Source organism: Bos indicus x Bos taurus, chromosome 19 (assembly GCF_003369695.1).
Source record: "Bos indicus x Bos taurus breed Angus x Brahman F1 hybrid chromosome 19, Bos_hybrid_MaternalHap_v2.0, whole genome shotgun sequence".
NCBI classification, from domain to species: Eukaryota; Metazoa; Chordata; class Mammalia; order Artiodactyla; family Bovidae; genus Bos; species Bos indicus x Bos taurus.
This window is the reverse complement of record NC_040094.1, coordinates 35,470,255-35,489,392: the sequence shown is the minus strand read 5'-3', so window position 1 is coordinate 35,489,392 and position 19,138 is coordinate 35,470,255. Positions and strand designations below refer to the sequence as shown.

General features: G+C 64.7%; 2 protein-coding genes across 6 annotated transcripts in view; one reads left to right on the top strand and one right to left on the bottom strand.

Moving 5' to 3' along the window:
• Positions 1-1,079: 1,079 nt before the first annotated feature.
• Positions 1,080-15,937, top strand: LLGL1 (LLGL scribble cell polarity complex component 1). Of its 4 annotated transcripts, none has more exons than XM_027519646.1 (23): positions 1,080-1,228; positions 4,382-4,479; positions 6,284-6,365; positions 6,456-6,586; positions 7,621-7,779; positions 7,873-8,035; positions 8,113-8,248; positions 8,538-8,592; positions 8,683-8,837; positions 8,912-9,135; positions 9,300-9,367; positions 10,289-10,442; positions 10,525-10,629; positions 11,003-11,295; positions 11,434-11,578; positions 11,654-11,807; positions 13,146-13,441; positions 13,832-14,096; positions 14,178-14,292; positions 14,497-14,606; positions 14,798-14,918; positions 15,062-15,148; positions 15,361-15,937. In XM_027519646.1, exons 1-22 carry the CDS (start codon positions 1,148-1,150, stop codon positions 15,138-15,140), a joined length of 3,189 nt encoding a protein of 1,062 aa, XP_027375447.1. In that variant the 5' UTR covers positions 1,080-1,147; the 3' UTR covers positions 15,141-15,148; positions 15,361-15,937. The 4 variants fall into 4 exon arrangements, with proteins under 4 accessions (XP_027375447.1, XP_027375446.1, XP_027375448.1 ...); XM_027519647.1 differs by having other exon boundaries at positions 1,081-1,228; positions 14,503-14,606; XM_027519645.1 differs by having other exon boundaries at positions 8,116-8,248; positions 13,832-14,292.
• FLII (FLII, actin remodeling protein) overlaps positions 15,898-19,138 on the bottom strand; it is a 12,587-nt gene continuing 9,346 nt past the window's right edge. The window contains exons 19-30 of one of the 2 annotated variants that reach the window (XM_027519641.1): positions 18,836-18,940; positions 18,554-18,745; positions 18,098-18,286; positions 17,875-18,014; positions 17,553-17,784; positions 17,285-17,439; positions 17,132-17,192; positions 16,927-17,055; positions 16,691-16,797; positions 16,494-16,599; positions 16,322-16,387; positions 15,898-16,237 (exon numbers count right to left, since the gene is read on the bottom strand). In XM_027519641.1, coding sequence (XP_027375442.1) covers positions 16,103-16,237; positions 16,322-16,387; positions 16,494-16,599; positions 16,691-16,797; positions 16,927-17,055; positions 17,132-17,192; positions 17,285-17,439; positions 17,553-17,784; positions 17,875-18,014; positions 18,098-18,286; positions 18,554-18,745; positions 18,836-18,940 — 1,617 coding nt within the window. In that variant the 3' untranslated portion in view covers positions 15,898-16,102. The remainder of the gene's footprint in view (positions 16,238-16,321; positions 16,388-16,493; positions 16,600-16,690; positions 16,798-16,926; positions 17,056-17,131; positions 17,193-17,284; positions 17,440-17,552; positions 17,785-17,874; positions 18,015-18,097; positions 18,287-18,553; positions 18,746-18,835; positions 18,941-19,138) is intronic. The other variant, XM_027519642.1, reaches the window with a different exon arrangement.

The window sequence follows — 19,138 nt, the reverse complement described above, 5'->3', positions numbered from 1 at the left end:
GATCCAATCCCAAGGAAGGGCTGAGCAGGGCTGACATGGGTGGGGTGTGGGGGCTGGGCCTGTGGCTTGGCAGCTGCCTGGGGTCACAAGTCAGGCACGCCTCCCTTGACACAGCTGGTGGGGTCTGGGCCAAGTCTGTCAGCCCCACCTAAGCTTCTGGGACCCTGAGCCCAGAGCAGCCTATTCTCAGCCTTGGAAGGGAAGGTTCAGCCTTCAGGCCATTATCCAGATGAGAAAAGGAAGCCTGGGAGGTGGGTGGCGATAGGCCATCCTCTCTCAGAGTGGAGGGGTGCAGCTTTGTTTTAACAGTTCTCTGCGCAGGGAGGCCTTCCCTCCATCTTGGAGAAGGCCGGATCCAATCTCAGGACCAAATGCCAGCTCCCGAGGAAAGGTCTCTTCTCCCAACTGGGTCTCCATCCTTCTCTTCAGCTCGTGGTGCGCCTCGTGGTGGCCCCCGTGAGGCCACCAGAGCTTCTTAATGGAGGCCACCAGAGCTTCTTAATGTAGGATCCTGGAGATGCAGGAGTTCCCCAGGGGCTGGGGGCGGAGGAGGGCATTCCCGACCGACCACCCAGCTGGGACAGGAGCGTGGCGTGGGCGGTACTCTGGCCCGCTGGGGTATGGTCCACGTGGGGTCCCGGGAAATCCGTCAAACAATACAACTGAGCAATCACTGGGCCAATAGCGCAGATGGGGAAACTGAGGCTGGGGGCTAGGGAGTCACCCGGGTCAGAGCTTTCCTGGCTTTAGGGACGGGGCTGCCTCATAACCTGGGTGTGCTCATCGCTGGTTCCTGGCAGGAAGGGAAAAATCTTCTCCGCGTTAGGAAACACGCGCTGCCACTCAAAAACCAGTCCCCAGTCATCCACGCCGAAGCCCCGCTTTCGGACTACAAGTCCCGGCAGGCCCCGCGCCGCGGCGCACGCGCGGCGGGGCGTGCTCGCGGGCGCCCACTGAGTGCCAGGGAGGGGCGGGGGCGGGCGGTGTGAGGGTCGTCCATTGGCCGAGCGGCGCGTCCGTCGGACAGCCCCGCCCCGTGCAGGCCCTGCCCCGCCGCGCCCGCGCCTGGCTCCCGCCCGCCCGCGCCTCAGGACCGGCGGGGCCGCGCGGCGCATCCTGCGGGCGGCGGCGGGCGGCCGGGCGCAAGATGATGAAGTTTCGGTTCCGCAGGCAGGGCGCAGACCCGCAGCGCGAGAAGCTCAAGCAGGAGCTCTTCGCCTTCCATAAGGTGCGGCGGCGGGCCGGGGGCAGCTGGCTGGGGGCGGGGGCGGGGGCCTGGCCGGAGCCACGTCGGGCCGGGGGAGGGGGCGCACGCCGGGCCGGGCCGCCCAGCTCCGCTCCGCCCGAGCCGCGCGCCTGCATCCCTGCCCTCCGCTTCCTCCGCTCATGTCTCCGCGCCTCGGACTTCGCTGGCCTCTCCCCGAGGGGCCTCTCCGCCTCCGTGCGGCTCTCAACTCTCGCTCTGGTTCCACTCTCTGCCTCTTTATCTCTTTCTTGGGGACCTCGGCGCCCCTGCGCAGCCTTTGGGCCCGATTTGTTTTGCTTTCGCACCCAGGACGGTGGGGAGGAGTGCTGAGTTGGGGCAGATGTTGGGGGGTGGGGCTGGGAAATCCCTTCCCGGTTCCTCTCCTCCCTTCCCCCACTGCCTGGGACTCCCGCCTGAGCTGTGCCCGGCCTGCCCGGGGCTCCAGGGGGGATGCCTGGCCGTGTAACCCACTGCACTTCGAATCCTGGGGTCTCAGTTTCCCTTGCGATGAAATGGGGCCACGGTCTTCCCTGCTGCGGACTCTATCGCGGGGGCAGCCGACCCACCGCTTCTGGAGCCTTGGCGGAGGTGGGGGTGGAGGGCTGCTCCTTCCTTTCTTTCCTGGGTAGGGCCAGAGGGGCCACGGGAAAGGGGCTGCCTTTAGCCCCGCCTTCCTGCTCTGGTGTGTGGTTGAGAGAGGCCCGGCCTGCCGCTTGCTAACTCCCCCCAGGGGTGTCACTTCTGGCCTCAGTTTTACACCCAAGCCCTCTGATCACATGCCCCCTTGCTGCTCTTGGGGCTTCGAGTCGTTATGCTCACATGAGGGTGACAAAATTGAGGTTCACAGAACTGACGACCTGGCCAGAGACAGAGTGAGCGGGGGCTTGGTCTTTGTGTGCCCTTGTCAGTGGGGTTTGACTTCAGCTTGAGAGCCAGGGCCCCTTGCAGGGGCTGCTGTAGATTCCGAGAGGCTGGCAGGAGACCCTGGTCCAGGGAGACGCTCTTTGGGCACTGCTTCTGCACTGGCCAAGGCCGGGACGTTTCTCAGGGCAGGCAAGGTTTCCCAGGTGGCAATAGAGGGTGCCAGGATCCTCGGGCTTGATGGCCAAGGGGCCCAGAGGGGAGGCTAGTGCCCAGGGGTTCCCAGGTGGCCCCTTCCTATGCTGAGTGACTGAGGGTGAGCCCCTGGAGGTGAGAGGACAGCGTGGTGGGGCAGGCGTCATGCTAAAGTGTCACTTCCTCAGCCAGGGAGTCGAGGTGTGAAGTGGGGGCCCCAGAAAGGTGGAGGGGAGGCGCTCCCCCATCTGGCCCCTGGTGGCAGAAGCTGGGCTCCCTGCTAAGGCGGGCGAGGCCGCATTCTGAGTGGGCAGCAGTGGTAGGAGGCGGGTGGACTTAGGCTGAGGGTCACTAGAGGGACTGGCAATTGATCACTAGAAAATAGGTCCCCGGGACTTCCCTGGTGGGCCAGTGGTGAAGACTGTGCTTCCACTTCCTGGGGCTCAGGTTCGATCCCTGGTCCAGGAACTAAGATCCCACATGCCGCGTGGCAACACCAACAAGCAAAAACAAAAAGCCTCAGATTCCCAAGTGGCCGGGGGTGGAGGGTGGTCGGGTGAGTGTGGACTTTGGGCTGTCTTGGGTCCAAATCCCAGCCCCTGCCCCTGGTTGCCTGTTGTGTGTCCACTCTGTATCATCTTAACACATACTGCCTTGAGGGGCCAGTGTCCTAGCTGGGGAGACAGTGAGAAGACGAAACAGGGAGTGGGGTGTGCAGCTGGCAATGGCTGGGCTGGTGGTCAGTGCTGTGGAGGAAGTCAGGCCGGTGAGGGTGTAGAGGAGCAGCTGCTGAGCTGGGGGAAGGCTCCAAAGTGGGGAGGGCACATGCCAGGTAGAGGGATTGTGGTGGGTGTTCTGGTCCTGAGGCAGGAAGCTTCCATGGTGGACTGGAGGAGAGCGGAAGGCCAGCAGCCAGGGGTCCATGGAAGGGAGGTCGGAGAGGGCCAGGTGGTAAGGACTAGGCTTTTGACTTGGAGTGAGCTGGAGGTCCCCGAGGGTCCTGAACAGAGGAACAGGCTGCAGGACCTGGTCAGGTCCAGTGTGGGCACAGTGGTGCCAGTGTTTGCCCCCTCACCCTGGTCCAGTGGTCCACTCTGTCCTCAGGTGGGCTCCCTAGTGCCTGGATGGGAAGCTGAGGCTCGGACAGTGCTGTGACTTGCCCAGGGCCGAGCCAGCTGCTCAGACGACTCAGTCCTTGCCTGGATGGGCTGGGGCTGGAGAAGGACACAGGCCTCAGGGGACTAGGGGTTCTTATAAAACCTGTGTGTTGATGACGCAGTGGTCAGGAGGAACTGGCAGCCACGTGTGGTATCCCACCTTGGTACTGGGGGCTGGGGGCCCAGGGGTGCACCTTCCCGGGGAGGGCTCCTAACCAGGCCTTGGGGTTGACTAGGGCTCCTTGTGCTGGTGGGCGGGTGGGAGAACTAGGGCTTTGCCAGGAGCAGGGAACCCGGTGGGAGCTGTTCCACTGACACCCCCAGTGTGCAGCACTGCCTACTGCCCTGACCAGGGATGGGTGGGAGCCATGTCCCCCAGTTTCCAGGTCGGAGCCTGAGTCTGGGAGGTGCGTGACACCTTCAGGGACTGGGCAGGAAGCACCCTCTGTCTGGGCCCCCCTCTTCCTGTCTCTGGGGCTGGGAGTGGGGAGCAGCCCTGGTTCAGGGGAGTTAAGAGCCTCTGCCTAGCCAACCTTGCGTGTTGGTCTCTGACTGCCATGCAGAGCCTATGTGGGGTACCAAGGACTGCACCCCACTTCAGTCTGCCTGGGCGAGTGGGGTGCAGAGCCCACCCCGTGGGGCAGCTGGGTTTGCGTCTGTGCCCGCGCATCCTCCCTTGCGAGCCGCATTCTGTTTGTTGTCATGGACCCAAGTGTCGAGTGGGACGGGCCTTGGCTGGGAAGGCCTGTGGTGGTGCCAGGGCTCAGGCCCTTCCTCACCTGCGGGAGGTGTGGTCATCCTTTTCACAGCTGAGGACACTGAGGTCCGGGGGCCGGGCATGCAGCAGGGACAGAGCTGGAGACTGCCATGGGTGGGCCTCGGGTGGGGGCTGTGCCTTGCAGACACCCCCACCTCCCTGCAGACCGTGGAGCATGGCTTCCCCAACCAGCCCAGTGCGCTGGCCTTTGACCCTGAGCTTCGTATCATGGCCATCGGCACCCGGTCTGGGGCCGTCAAGATGTATCCTTTGGGGTCGTGGCTAATGTGTGGGGCGCCGGGCCGGGCCCCTGGTGGAGGTCGTGCAGCTGCTGCCCTGAGGCGGCGCCTCAGAGATGAAGGAGTCCACAGCTGCCCATCGCTGCAGCCAGTTACCTCGGCAACCCGCCTGTTGTCCCAGCAGCTGTGACTGGGGAGGTAGGCCGGGGCTGGCAGCACATGGTCCCCAGCAAGGGTGGTGGGAGGACCAGGGTCACAACAGGCCTTACCCTGGGAACTGGGTGCACACACGTGTGCCGGCCTGAAGACACGTGTGTCCAGCTGAGGGCTGGGGGCAGTGCCAGGCTCGGCGTGGTGAGCGCGGCGCGGCCCCCACCTGGACGCTGGCCCCGCACAATGGGCCTGTGAGCCGCACAAAGGGCCATTCTCCTGAGAGCTCCAAGGGGAGGGGGTGGGGCGGGGGGAGGCTGGCAGCTGGATGCCTCCTTCCTGCTGTGGAGCAGCCCACCCCCACTGCACGAGGTGAGCCCCCCAGGTGGGGCCCAGGTGCAGGGTGTGGCTGGCCACTACAGGGTGGGATGGGGTCTCCCCATCCGGGACTCAGGGCACTGGTCGGGCAGTTGTGAGTTTGCCAGCTCCAGGGACCAAGGGGAGGGGCTGGGTCTAGGTGCCCCCTCCTCTTCCGTGGACCCCGAGGCATTTGTGGGACAGGGAGGAGACGGTGCCCTGGTCGTCTGCCCCAGGCTGCTGCCTGCCCAGGAGTCCCCTCCCTGCCTGCTGCTCCTGCCTCCAACTGCTGCCTGCCTGTGGGAGCCGTGGTCCCATGGCCCCTTCTCCCCGGCACAGTGTGTCTCTGCCGGTGGCGGGGTCTTCCTTGCACACACACCAGCCCCTCATGCTGACAAAGGATGGGCGGCCAGACGGCCTCAGAGGAGGACGAGCCCCCGTCCCCCAGACCACTCCTACCCGTGTCCTGTGTTAGGAAACTGAGGCTGGTCACAGGGGCCATCCCACTCCCGAGTCTGGCCCGTCTCCCTGGCGACCTGGTTCCCGCCCAGCACTCCTGCCCCTCTTTTGTCCCCTTGTCTGTGTTCTCCCGGCTCCAGCTCCAAGCAACGGCTCCTGCCTTGTCTCCCAGCAACGTTGCTGACCCCAGCCTAGTCTTCCCCGCTGGGGCCCCTTGGCCCGCCGTCCACGGTGAAGCTTGAGGTTGCTGGGACGCTGGCGCTTACACTGGGCACTTGTAGCCAGGCATCCACCTCTCCAAGTCCCTGGGGCCTCTCCCCACTCAGTGAGGCTGCCAGCCCCATGAGGGCATGGATTTCCTGGCCTGCGGCTGGCAGCAGCCTGTGGTTGTGGAGAGGCAGCCTGGACTCTGCTCTGCCCCGGGCTTCCTGGGCCTGGCCTCGCATCTCTGCCCATGATGCCAATGTGCCAGGCCAGCTCTTGCGCCCACAGACCCGTGAGGCTGACTTAGAGCCGTGAACTGGGCCTGGGCCGGGTGTGCCGGGAGAACTTGCGTTCTTAGGTGTCCTGTGTCTGCCCCAGGAGGCAGGCGAGCAAGTCACTGGCCGGTTTTACAGATGAGGAAGGGAAGGCCATACGCAGCACTGACTTGCAGGACCGAATGGGTCTGCATCCTGAGCGTAGTGCTTCTTCCGTAGAGGAGCCCCCAGACCTGGGAGGGCCCCAGGACAGGGCTAGGTGACACCCCTCCCCGTGTCACCGGGGGCCTGATGCAGTGGTCCTGGGGAGGAGGGGCTAGGTGATCCCTGGTGTTGGTGTCCTGGCCTGTGCCTGCTTTCCACCCTTGACCCGTCACCCTCAGCTACGGTGCCCCTGGTGTGGAGTTCACGGGCCTGCACCGAGATGCGGCCACTGTCACCCAGATGCATTTCCTGCCTGGTCAGGTGAGCCTCGGCCCTGCTGCCGGCCCCCAGAAACCCCCTGCCCCGCCCCCGATCCCAGTCAGCTCAGTCCTGGTCTTACTCACCCGCCAGGGTCGAGTCCTGACCCTGCTGGATGACGACAGCCTCCACCTGTGGGAGATCGTCCACCATGATGGCTGCGCCCACCTGGAGGAAGCCATCCACTTCCAGGCACCCAGTCGGCCTGGCTTTGACGGCGCCAGGTACCGAGGGGCTTGGCCGGCTGTGGCTGCCAGATGTAGTGGGGGGCCTGTGAAGGTGCAATGGGGACAGGAAGCTGCCCCAGGGCTGGGACTTGAGGTGGGGTGGTGCACTTCGGGCTGGGCCTGGGTCCAGAGAGCTGCTCTGTGGACTTTGTGGGCATCAGACGGGAGTCCCAGGTGAGCCCATGGTCAGTAGGGAGGGTCTGTGCCCTGGCACTGCCAGGGCCCAGGAGGCCCAGGGTGGGGAGGTTGTGTCCCAGAGCCTGGGGAGCGGCCCTGTGCCCCTGTAGCGAGAGGGGCATCTGGAGCAGGAACTGACCTCAGCACTGGTCCTCTGGACCCTTAGACAGGTGCGGGACAATGGGCCCTACTGTGCGGGGAGGAGAGGGCAGGTCAGAACAAGAAGGGTCTCCCTGGGTTGTGAGGTGCTGGCAGGACGCCCCGGGGGCAACAGCGTGGGGTTCAACCCTCACGGGGAGAGTAGGGGCCTTGCGGTTCCTGGCCCACAAGCCCTTGTTGGAATGGCTGCAGCAAGTCTGACCAGGTCACAAGATGCCCATCCAGCTCAGAAACAGGCTTGTCCTGCTTGGGCTTGGACCCAGCGTGGATCGGAGGTGTTCCAGCTCCTGTGGGGGAGTGATTGGGGGCCCCCTTCAGGGTCAGGAGATGTCTGAGGGCATGGGGCTTCTTGGTGGGGCTTGGAGGCAGAGTCCTGGAGCTTGTGGTCCCTGCCCAGGCGGGACCTGGTTCCTGCCGCTATCCCCTCTGGGTAGGGGAAGGAGCTCCAGGGCTTGTCTCCAAGACCTGGGGACCTATTTTTATCCGTCTCCCTGCCGACGTCCTGGTGAATAATTGAGTGAGCTGGTTATGGTGTCTGCAGCCGCCACCGTGGCCTTCCCGGGGGCCAGCCCCCTGCATGACCAGGGCCCAGCAAGACCAGAGGGGCTGTAGTGAGCTGACAGTCACGGGCCCCCATGCCCTCCCCAGCAGGTGTGTGGGCTCCCACCCTCACCTGCTTCCCCTCGGCCCCACAGCGGCCTGCCCAGCCTCGCCCACATCACAGTGGTCCTGCTGGTGGCTGCGGGTGACATGGCCGCCCTGGGCACCGAGGGCGGAAGCATCTTCTTCCTGGATGTTCCCACCCTGACGCTGCTTGAGGGGCAGACCCTGGGCCCAGACGAGGTTCTGCGAAGGTGAGAGGCCACCCAGCTTCCCTGTGCCCCCTCCACCAGCCCCCGCCCCCCCCACTGGCCACCCCGCCCGCTCACTCCCTCTGCTGCCTTCAGCGTGCCTGATGACTACCGGTGTGGGAAGGCACTGGGCCCCGTGGAGTCACTCCAGGGACACCTGCGGGACCCCACCAAGATCCTCATTGGCTATAGCCGGGGCCTGCTGGTCATCTGGAACCAGGCTGCTCGCTGTGCTGAGCGCATCTTCCTGGGGAACCAGGTGTGTGGGTGAGGCTGGCGGCCACCTGGGGCCTCTGCTCACCGCCGCCAAGCTCACGCCTTTCCCTCACCCCACAGCAGCTGGAGAGCGTGTGCTGGGAGCGCAGTGGCCACACAGTGGTCAGCTCGCACAGCGACGGCAGCTACGCCATCTGGGCCGCGGACACCGGCGACTCCCCAACAGCGCAGCCCACAGTGGCCACCACACCCTATGGTGAGTGTGGGGGACCTGTGTAGGGTTGGCTGTGACCCCAAGCTCCGACTGGCCTCAGTTGGAGAACTTCAGGGGGGATGTGTGGAAGGTGGCAGGACCAGGCCAAAGGTGAGAGCACCCCCTCTGCCCCACGTTGGGTAGCATGCCTTCCCCTTGGGGTGCAAGGAACAGCCGCCCGGTGGGGATGATGGAGGCAGGAGGGGATGGGGCAGTGGTGAGAAATGCGATCCAGGGCCCTCAGGTCCCTGCCTGAAAGCCTGCAAGTGAGGCCAGTGCTGTCTCCCCACAGGCCCCTTCCCCTGCAAAGCCATCAACAAGGTCCTGTGGCGAAGCTGTGCGTCTGGGTAGGTGGGGCCTGCCTGGGGGTAGGGTCGTGGGGGTAGGCTCTCCTGGAGCCCCACCAGCTGCTCATGCGGCTTTCTCACCCTGAACAGCGAGCACTTCGTCATCTTTAGTGGTGGCATGCCCCGCGCCAGCTATGGCGACCGCCACTGCGTGAGCGTGCTCCAGGCTGAAACCTTGGTGACACTGGACTTCACCTCCCGCGTCATCGACTTCTTCACGGTGCACAGCACGCGGCCCGAGGATGGTGCGTACCCAGCCCCCCTCCCAAGACCTAGGCCCCGCGCATCTCTGGCTGCGCTCACCCGCCCCATCCCGCAGAGTTCGATGAGCCCCAGGCCCTCGCCGTGCTGCTCGAAGAGGAACTGGTGGTGCTGGACCTGCAGACGCCTGGCTGGCCGGCCGTACCCGCCCCGTACCTGGCCCCCCTGCACTCGTCCGCCATCACCTGCTCGGCCCACGTTGCCAATGTCCCCGCCAAGCTTTGGGCCCGCATCGTGAGCGCTGGCGAGCAGCAGAGCCCCCAGCCGGCCTCTGGGGCCTCGGTGTGTGCCGGTGGGGAGGGTGGGGCAGGGGTCCCCCGGGGGTACACTGCAGGCTGGGCCCGAGGAGGGGATGTGGCAGGTGTAGGTGGGACATCTGCCGGGCCTTTGCGTCCTGCACGTGGTGCCTGGCATGACTTCAGCTTACACCCAATTCCATCCCCCAGAGCTGGCCCATCACTGGGGGCCGGAACCTGGCTCAGGAGCCATCCCAGCGAGGCCTGCTGCTGACCGGGTAGGTGATACCTCTCCAGCCTAGTTGTGACAGGTATGTGAGCGTGTGTGTGTGTAGGCGAGCAGGGTCTGGTGCCACCTGCGCAGGTGCGAGGCCTGTCCTGGGCCTGGCGGGTGCTGACCTGCCCGCTGACTCAGGCCTGGCCCCTGGTGGGACCAGGTCACCCTCTTCACTGGGTGCACCAGGTGAAGCCTCCCTAGACTCTGGTTTAAGGCCCGTCCCTCCTTGATGAAACTGAGCTCCACCCACTCAGCCTATCCCGGGACCGGAAAATCTGGGCCAGCCCACGCCGAGCTGCCCAGGGTAGGTGCCGGAGAGCCCGGCCTGGGCCTGGCGGGCGCCAACGTGCCCGGTGACTCAGGCCCCACCTTCTTGCCCAGCCCCTGCCGTCTGCCTGTGCCGGGACCCTCAGGCCTCTGGAGGTGTCCCAGCCAGCCCGCAGACTTTGAGCTTCTCCCTCCCTGGCTCTGGGCTGCCGCCGCCGCCCAGGGGCCCTGACCCGGGCTCTATGGCTATGTCCTGGGCTGCTTCCTTCTGGCCTCCCCAGGTTTCCTGCTCCTGCCCTAGCATACTCCTCTGCTTTGGGGGCATCTCTGTCACGTGTTCTGGAGGCCCCTGGGGGCAGAACCCCCATGGTCCTCTGTGCCCTGAGTCACTGCTCCGCACCTTTTCTCATTATTTCCAGTGATATTTCTGCACCTTCTCATCGTCTCTGCAGGGAAGGGCCAGGCAATGTGGCCTGGCATACAGTAGGTGCTCAGTACTTGCTTGCCCTATACAGTTGGTGCTTCCTGTTTGCTGTATGCAGTAGGAGTCCAGTCAGTGTTTGGCTTAGGTGCTGGGGGCCCAGTGAGCAGTTGCTGGCTGAACAGATGTGGAGTGGTGGGGTGGGGCCCTGGGCCTGACGCCGCCTCTCCGCAGCCACGAGGACGGCACGGTGCGTTTCTGGGATGCCTCCGGCGTGGCCCTGCGACCGCTCTACAAGCTCTGCACCGCCGGCCTCTTCCAGACGGACTGCGAGCACGCTGACAGCCTGGCCCAGGCCGCCGAGGACGACTGGCCGCCCTTCCGCAAGGTGCGAGCCCCCCACCCCCTCCTGGCCCGGGGAGCCTGGTCTGGGCTCTGCCCTGTCACCAGTTCCCCTCCCATCCCCGCAGGTGGGCTGCTTCGACCCCTACAGCGATGACCCGCGGCTCGGCGTGCAGAAGGTGGCACTCTGCAAATACACGGCCCAGATGGTGGTGGCCGGCACCGCGGGTCAGGTGGGGCCGAGGTGTTGCCAGGGCTGCGGGGCTCGAGGGCTTCTAGCGGGTCTGCTAGGGTGCTAGAGGGGTTGGCCCGGCAGAAACCCAGAGGTGGGAACGGGGGAGGCCAGCTGGGGCCTTGGGGACCCTCACAGGGTTGGGGCCTGGGCGGGAGCAACCTGTTAAGTGAACCCTGGGAGGGCGGGGCCTGCAGGTCTTGGTCTCCATGGTGTTGCTCAGTGAGGGCCCTGGTATACAGTAGGCACCAGTCAGTGCTTATTCAGAGGATGCTCTCCAGACAGACTCCTGGAAGCACCCTGGCAGTGGTGTCACTGGCTCGGGTGGGGTGGGGGTGTCCTGTCCTCCAAGCTGACTGTCCCCCGCCGCCCAGGTGCTGGTGCTGGAGTTGAGTGACACGCCGGCAGAGCAGACGGTGGGCGTGGCCAGCCTGGACCTGCTGCAGGACCGCGAGGGCTTCACATGGAAAGGCCATGAGCGGCTGAGCCCGCGCCTGGGACCACTGCCCTGGCCAGCCGGCTTCCAGCCCCGCGCTCTCGTCCAGTGCCTGCCACCAGCCGCCGTCACAGCCGTCACTCTCCATGCCGAGTGGGGCCTCGTGGCCTTTGGGACCAGTCACGGCTTTGGCCTTTTTGACTATCTGCGCAGGAGCCCCGTGCTGGCCAGGTGGGCGTGAGCAAGCCCCTCCTGAGGTTCATGGGGGTGCAGGTTGGGGTGCTGGAAGCCTCAGAGGGCCCCGCTGGGGGAGGTCTGCCCCTCGGCTGCTTGACTTGCGCTTCCCTGATGGCCGGCCTGCACCCCCAGGTGCACCCTGCACCCCAGCGACTCCCTGGCCATGGAGGGGCCGCTGTCCCGCGTGAAGTCGCTCAAGAAGTCGCTGCGCCAGTCCTTCCGGCGCATCCGCAAGAGCCGCGCATCGGGCAAGAAGCGCACGGTTGCCGGCAGCAAGGTGGGGCAGCAGGCAAGGTGGGCAGGGTGATGGGGGCGGGGGGCAGGATGGTGGCCCGACCTTGCGCCCCTGCAGTTGCAGGAGGCCAACGCGCAGCTGGCGGAGCAGGCCGGTCCCCAGGATGTGGAGGTGACACCCGTGCAGCGCCGCATTGAGCCCCGCTCAGCCGACGACTCCCTCTCGGGCGTTGTGCGCTGTCTATACTTTGCAGACACCTTCCTTCGAGATGGTGAGACTGGGCGGGGTGGGCAGCCAGGGGTGGTGTGTTCCTTGGTCTTCTGGGAAATGGGTGATGGGGTGGACCCGTGCCTTCTGGAAGGCTGGAAAATACTGTGTGCCTTCTGAGTGCCAGGCTGTACTGGCAACAGGGTACCCTGACCCCCAGCAGCCCCTGGAACAACCCGATGGTGAGGCTCGGTGAGTGGGTGGGGCGGCCTTAGACCTGGGCAGAGAAGGGAGCCCAGGATCTGGGGAAAGTACGGGCTGCAGCACCAAGGCCTAGGCGGATATGAGTCGCCCCGGCAGTGTGACTGGAGCAGAGGGCAGGCCTGGGAGGAGCTGGTTTTGACCCCAAGTGGGCAGAGCTCCAGCAGGTCCTGCCCAGGGCAGTGGTGCGTTGAGGTTTATGGACAGAGCCGCTGATCAATTTAACTTGGCAATGGGGCATTTCAGCCCTGCACTGACTCCCGACCTGTTCTCCATACATCGTGTATCTTGTAAACACGTTTTAAACACAACTTAAAACGAAGGTTACTGGGCAGCTCAGGGTGTGTCTGGCGGACCTCACTTCTGGCACAGGGCCTGTGTTGAAGCCTGGAGCGTGGATACTGATGGCTGGGGTTGCCTGTCACCCTTGGCCCACAGGTGACCCCATTCACCTCAGAAACGCCTTCTCAGAGTTGGCATGGGGTCAGCGTCCAGCTCGTGTGCGCATGGTATCTCTGCATCTTTCCTCCTCCATCTGGGAGGGGAGCCCCCCACTTCTGATGTCATTTGTTGAGGGCCCCTTTGGGGGGTCTTCCCACTGTCTGCATGTGGCAGCCCGCGGCAGGGGGAGGGGGGCGTGACCTGGTTCCACTGTCTCCCTGAGAAGCGTGGCTTCCTGTTGCTCACCTATTGGTTGCTCGGGTATCCCCTCCCTCCCAGCTAAGATTGTTGCTGAGGTCACCAGGCCATTGAGGGTGCACAGTGTGACTGCCGGGTCCATCTGCACCCCAGTGTTTTTAGCTCACTGTCTACTCAAGAGCCTTCCCTTTCCTACGAGTTGGACTGTGTGGTGTGCATCCTGGATGGGCCCGGGACTTGGTGCCTGGGTGCCCTGCGGGTGGGGCCCAAGTCCAAGTCTTTGTTGGGACTGGTGATGGGCCGCGTCACTGGGATGCTAGGAGAGGTCTGAGAGCTCAGGGTCCAGTTTGATGTGCCTGTGGAGGGACCCTAGAGGGCACTCCTGTGCCTGCAGGGGGCTGGCCGGGGTCACCAGGGATGTAGGAGAGACCCAGTCCAGGGTCCTAGGGCACCAGAGGGGAGGGATGGCACACACCCGCCTCACCAGCCTGTCTCCCTGCAGCGGCCCACCATGGCCCCACCATGTGGGCAGGCACCAACTCGGGCTCCGTGTTTGCCTATGCACTGGAGGTGCCGGCGGCAGTGGCAGGTGGTGAGAAGCGGCCAGAGCGAGCGGTAGAGGCTGTGCTGGGCAAGGAGGTGCAGCTGATGCACCGTGCCCCCGTGGTGGCCATCGCGGTGCTGGACGGGCGCGGCCGTCCACTGCCAGAGCCCTACGAGGCCTCGCGGGACCTCGCACAGGCGCCCGACATGCAGGGCGGCCATGCTGTGCTTATCGCGTCCGAGGAGCAGTTCAAGGTGAGCAGTCTCCGAGACCCCTTGGGGTTCTCGCCTCCTGGATGCCGTCGGACCCTTGGCCTGCATCCACTCCTGCTCACTGGGACCTCCTGAGAGCCTCCAGCCATGGCAGAGGCACCTTGGGGAACCCTGGTGCCCCTCAGGACCCTTGGGTGGTCTGGCAGGAGCTTGTGGTGTGGGGTACTGGCTTCCAACTTGACCACCCAGCATGACTGGCTTTGCCACAGGTGGAGGGGCCTGGGAGGTTTCTGGGCTGTGGAGCTGGGGTCAGGGTGGCAGCTCAGGGTGGGTGGTTCTGGATGGAGGTGGTGGGGGCCGGGCTAGACTGGGGGCACTGGAGTGTGTACTGGCCCGGGCTCCGCTTAGCACCCACTCTACACCCACCTCCAGGTGTTCACGCTACCCAAGGTGAGCGCCAAGACCAAGTTCAAGCTGACAGCCCACGAGGGCTGCCGCGTGCGCAAGGTGGCTCTGGCTACCTTTGCCAGCGTGGCCTGCGAGGACTACACGGAGACCTGCCTGGCCTGCCTCACTAACCTGGGTGACGTGCACGTGTTCTCGGTGCCGGGCCTGCGGCCCCAGGTGCACTATGCCTGCATCCGCAAGGAGGACATCAGCGGCATCGCCTCCTGCGTGTTCACGCGGCACGGCCAGGGTGAGGCGGGCCGGCGGCTGCAGTCAGGGCTCCTGGGAGGCGGGGACGTGGCCCCTTACTGTGCTTCCTGCCCCCTCCTAGGGTTTTACCTGATTTCCCCCTCGGAGTTTGAGCGCTTCTCCTTGAGTGCCCGGAACATCACCGAGCCACTCTGCTCTCTGGACGTCCGCTGGCCCCGAGGTGCCACACACATCAGGTGCGTGAAGGGGTAGCCCCTGGCCAGGGGGTTGCAGCGCTGGGACCAAGGCTGGGCTTGTTCCATCCCCCAATTCAGCAAGCAGCAGGGTGGCCCTCCCCGGTCATCCCTCTGGCCCCAGGGCTCAGGAATGGGAGGGCGGGGGTCTGGCCCTCAAGCCACGAGATGCCTGCCGGGGGTCTGCAGCACAGCCCATCTGTGCAGCCACAGGTCCCGAGAGTCACCCAAGCTGAGCCAGGCTAATGGGACCCCGGGCATCATCCTGGCCCCACAGAGCTGTGATGGAAGCCCCGATCCCATCTGCAAGGAGGCTGGTGAGGAGGCCGCGCGTTAGCTGGGCAGCTTGTCTCGTGGCAGTGGGGGTGTTCTGCAGGAGGCAGCTGCCCAGAGGGTCTGGGGAGGGGTTGGTTGGTGCTATGGTCCACCGTAGGCTGGTCTGGGACCAGGTCAAGTGTGGACGGGGCCTTGGAGCCCTAGAAGGACCCTGTTCACTTCCTCCCTGCAGACACCCCAGAGCCACCTGAGGCCATGCTCTCACCTATGTCCATTGACTCGGCCACCAGTGCCGACACCACACTGGACACAACGGGGGACATGACGGTGGAGGACGTAAAGGATTTCCTGGGGTGAGGAGCTGGCTGGGTCCACAGGAGGGGCTGGTCGCTCCCAACTTCCCTCCCTGACCCTTCAGCCAACCTCATACCCCAGCTGGGCGAAGGACTGAGGAGGGCCTGACCCCAGATCTGCTGACCGCTGCCCCTCCCTGCAGCTCCTCAGAGGAATCTGAGAAGAACCTGCGGAACCTGTCCGAAGAGGAGGCTCGAGCCTGCGCCATCCTGATCAAATGAGGCTGCAGGTGCGCAGCCTGGTCCCCTTGAGTCAGTTACCTCCCCCAGCCTCTCCCGACACAGACCTTGTGGCTCCTTCTGTGTGACCCCCTCCCTCGCCTTGGGGTTCAGGCTGTCACTGCAGGGCCCCCCATCCTGGAGACTGGTGGCACACGTGTGGCAGGCCGCCTGCCCCGTTGGACCTCCTTGGCCTTCTGCTGATCCTGTTTGTCTCTGCTAGGGAGGCCAGAACTGCCAGGTCGCCCCCGCCCTGCTCGGAGCTGGAGCCAGAGGTCCGGTCCTCCATGTAGACCTGCACCTGCTAACTTTGGGGTTCTGTGGGGCCTGCCAGCCTGGCCCTGAGCCTCAGGGACTCCACCGGGCCCTGCCTGCAGGCAGAGGCCACCCGGAAGGTCAGGCGCCACAGGGGAGGCAGCCGGGTCCACGGCTACCACCTCCCAGGCCATGTGCCGTCCCCTCTTCTTTTGCAAACAAAGAGTATTTTTCTAACGCCTGTGCCGGGCACCACAGTCATTTCTAAAACTATTTTGGTACTTGCTCCTGGGCCAGCACCCCCTCGACCACCGTGCTGCGTGCAAGTGTGTGTGTGAAAGCTCCACTCGGGAACCAGGATCAAGGCCTGGCCGTGTGTGCATGTGCGTGTGCGTGTGCGTGTGGGGGTCAGGATGGATTTCCTGTAGATTGTACTCTGGGGGACTTTTTTTCTGTCATTTTTGTTAAATTAGCGTTTTAAAATTAAAAATACTGATTTTTAATATTGAAAATAAAAGCATTTAATATCTCTTAAAGGACAGCCACACCTGCTTTATCCCTGGCAGAAGGGGAGTCACACGTGAGCTCAGAGTGGAGGGAGATTGCTTTGCCAGACCCCTGGAGACACTGGTCAGGGTCACCCCACTGGTGGCGCTGGGGACGGTGGCAGGGGGGCACTTATCCCTCCACAGAGGTGGAGCGCGGTGGCCTTAGGCCAGGGCTTGGCGGAAGGTGCTCCAGGCGTGGAAGCAGCGGGTGAAGGCGTGCTGCTCATTGCCCTTGCGCACGAGGCGCAGGCGGCGGGGCCGCTCGTGCTCCTTGGAGCGCATGTGCTGGATGTACACCTGGGGGGCGGGCAAGGGGTTGGTGAGGGCAGCCCCAGCCTTGGCCCCTCCCCCAGGCCCATCCTCGGCCCCTCCCCCACTCACCTGGCAGGCCTTCAGGCTCAGCTTGATCTCCACCTGGCTGGTCTGGGACCCCACCCACATGTAGACCTGTGGGGACAGCAGGGGACGTGGTCTCCCAGCCTCAGAATGCCTCTTTAGGAACCGTCAGGCTCCCAGTGTGGGCAGAGTCGGGCGGAGGGGGGGCGGGTCTCACCTCTTGGCCATTGTCTAAGAGCATGATGTCATCGTCTGCCAGGTCATCTTGGCAGAAATCAGAGCACTTCTCAGTCACTGCGAAGTAGCCCTTCTCATTGGAGCATCTGGGGGAAGTCAAGGGTCAGGGAGAGGCTGAGGGTCATGGCAGCAGGGCCAGGACTGAGGACGCTGGGAGCGGTGGCGGGGCGACCTCACCGGAAGAGCCGCGTGTGCTTCATGTACTCAGCGTCGTCGTCGTAGGGCTTCTGTGCACCAATGCCCACCCAGAAAAAGTTCTCGGGCTCCTCGCCCTCGTTGATGACCTGGGGGGAGAAGGCTGGTCAGCTCAGGGCCCACTGCTTGCCCGCCCCCACCTGATCACCCCCCCGCCCCGCCTGGCCCCCCGAGCCCCGCCTCCCTGTCACCTGACCACCCGCCCCAACCCCGGTCACCTGCTTGCTGTAGGAGGCCTCAAACATGCTGTTCAGGATGTCCTCTGCCAGTTTGGCCTCGTCAGGGTCTGACGCCCGGCCCACCCACGCGTACACAATTCCTTGGTTGTCCTCGCTCTCAAAGGGAACCTGGGTGTGTTGGGGTCAGGTCAGGCCCACCCTGCTCCCCACCCTGCCCCTCGGTCCCAGCCACACGAGACCCCACCTTGAGGATGAAGCAGAACTCCGAGTTGAGGAGACTGGAGTCGGTGTTGATTTGGATGCACCTGGGGGAGGGGAGGGGAAAGTGAGGGAGGGGTCAGCAGGGAGCAGCCAGGCCCGACCTCTGTGCACCCACGGCCGCCCCGCAGCCAGGTACCGGGTGCAGAGGGCGCTGCCGTTGGTGCGGATCTGGTACAGGCTGGGCTGCAGGGCGCCCTGGGCAGCCTTCCTCTTGCCCCGGTGGATAATGAACTTTCTCTTGAAATGGGACAGGAACTTGGGGTTCTCCTGCTGCTGCGTCATGCGCACCACCTGCAGGTGTGGAAGCGTCAGGGGCAGCTCCCTGGACCCCCACCCTGCTCCCAGTGGGGCAAGCCTCCCCAGGAATGCCCCCCGCCCAGGGCTCTGGGGCAAGGCTCCCACACCTCCAGCTTGCCAGGGAAGAGGCTCTCGAACTTCTTCTGCAGGCTGAAGGTGAAGGTCAGCCAACCCATGTTGGAGGCCTCACGGCCCTGCCAGAAGTACACGATGCACTGGAAGTCCTCCTCAGGCTGCTTCTCCTCCGCCTCGGCTGCCGCCTCCTTGCCCTCCTTGTCCTCGGCCCCCGCCTTCTCCTCCTCCTTCTCCTCCTCCTCATACTCCACGGGGACCCAGTACCTGCAAGGTCATAGGGCGGTGGGCAGGGCTGAACAGAGGCCCCAGCACCGGGGGAGGGCCGGGTAAGGGGGGGGGGGGGGTGCAGGGCACCTGCAGAGGAAGACATAGCAATCCTGCGTGTAGAAGTGGCCGAACTCCTCTTCTGGCAGCCGAGCGAACTTCTTGCCCTCCAGCACGAAGCCCTCCATGCCGTCCAGGTCCTCGTTCCATTCCTCCATCAGCTGCTCGGCCTGCGTACGACCCCACCTGTCACGGTAGGACCGGCACAGCCGGCCCTCCCGCCCCGCCCCCGCGGCCCGGGGCTTGCGCCCACCTCGGCCAGAGCCATGGGCGGCTGCCGCGGCAGGAAGAGCGCCGTGAGGTCTGCCTTCATCTGGTCCTTCTTCTCGGCGTCACGCTTCACCTTCCCCGCGAGCCCCGGGCCCTGCAGCATGGCCTCTGCATTGCGCGTGTAGTCCACACTCAACACGTCGTCCCAATTCTTGAACTTGGCCTTGAACACCTGCGAAAGCACAGCCTAAGGAGGCGGGGTCCGCGGAGCAGGGTGGGGCCTGGGACCTGGAACGGGGCGGGGCCGGAAGGGGCGGGCTATAGGGGTGTGGCCTGGGAGTGGGAGGGGCGGGTAGGAAAGGGGCTGGGCTGGCAGCAGTGCTGGAAGCTGTGTAGGGATGTTATGTAGTCTGTAACCCGTTCATGGGGCGTCAGGGCAAAAACGCGGTCACAGGACCTCGGGGAGGAAACCTCTGAGGGCAGCTGCATTCATCCGCACCTGCGCCTCGGTGCCCTCTAGGCTGCGGCTGACCATGGCGTGGCGTGGTCGGTGGAGCATCCCGCACAGTTCCTGGCCCAGCTTGAGGGCTGCGGCACGCACCAGGCGTGGGGACTTGCGGCCGAGCCAGATGAACACGTCGGACCAACAGTCCAGGATGTACACGCAGCGAGTGTCCAGCAGGCTCTGCAGCTGCGGGGCCCCAGAGGCTGGAGGTCAAGGCCAGGGTCAGCCAGCAGGGAGGGATCTCGGCCCAGGGGCCTAACTCCCTGTGAGTCTCACCAGTCGCATCCGAGGCATCAGTTCCACTTTGGGCCGCTTCTTATGTTCCACGGAGAGCTTGTAGTTGATCTGTGGCAGCTCCAGGTAGCCCAGGCCCAGGCCCACCTGGCAGGAGCAAGAGATGGGTTTAACTAGGGTGGGTCCAGGGAACACAAGACCAACCCACAGCAGCCCCTGGTTAGGCTGGCCACTGTGCTCAAGTCCATAGCCTGCTCCTCTCCAGACTAGTCTCCCTGTACCCCAACCTCCTTTCCAGGAAATCCTACCAGCAGAAGGGTTGTTAAACCTGCCTTCCCTCTCTGG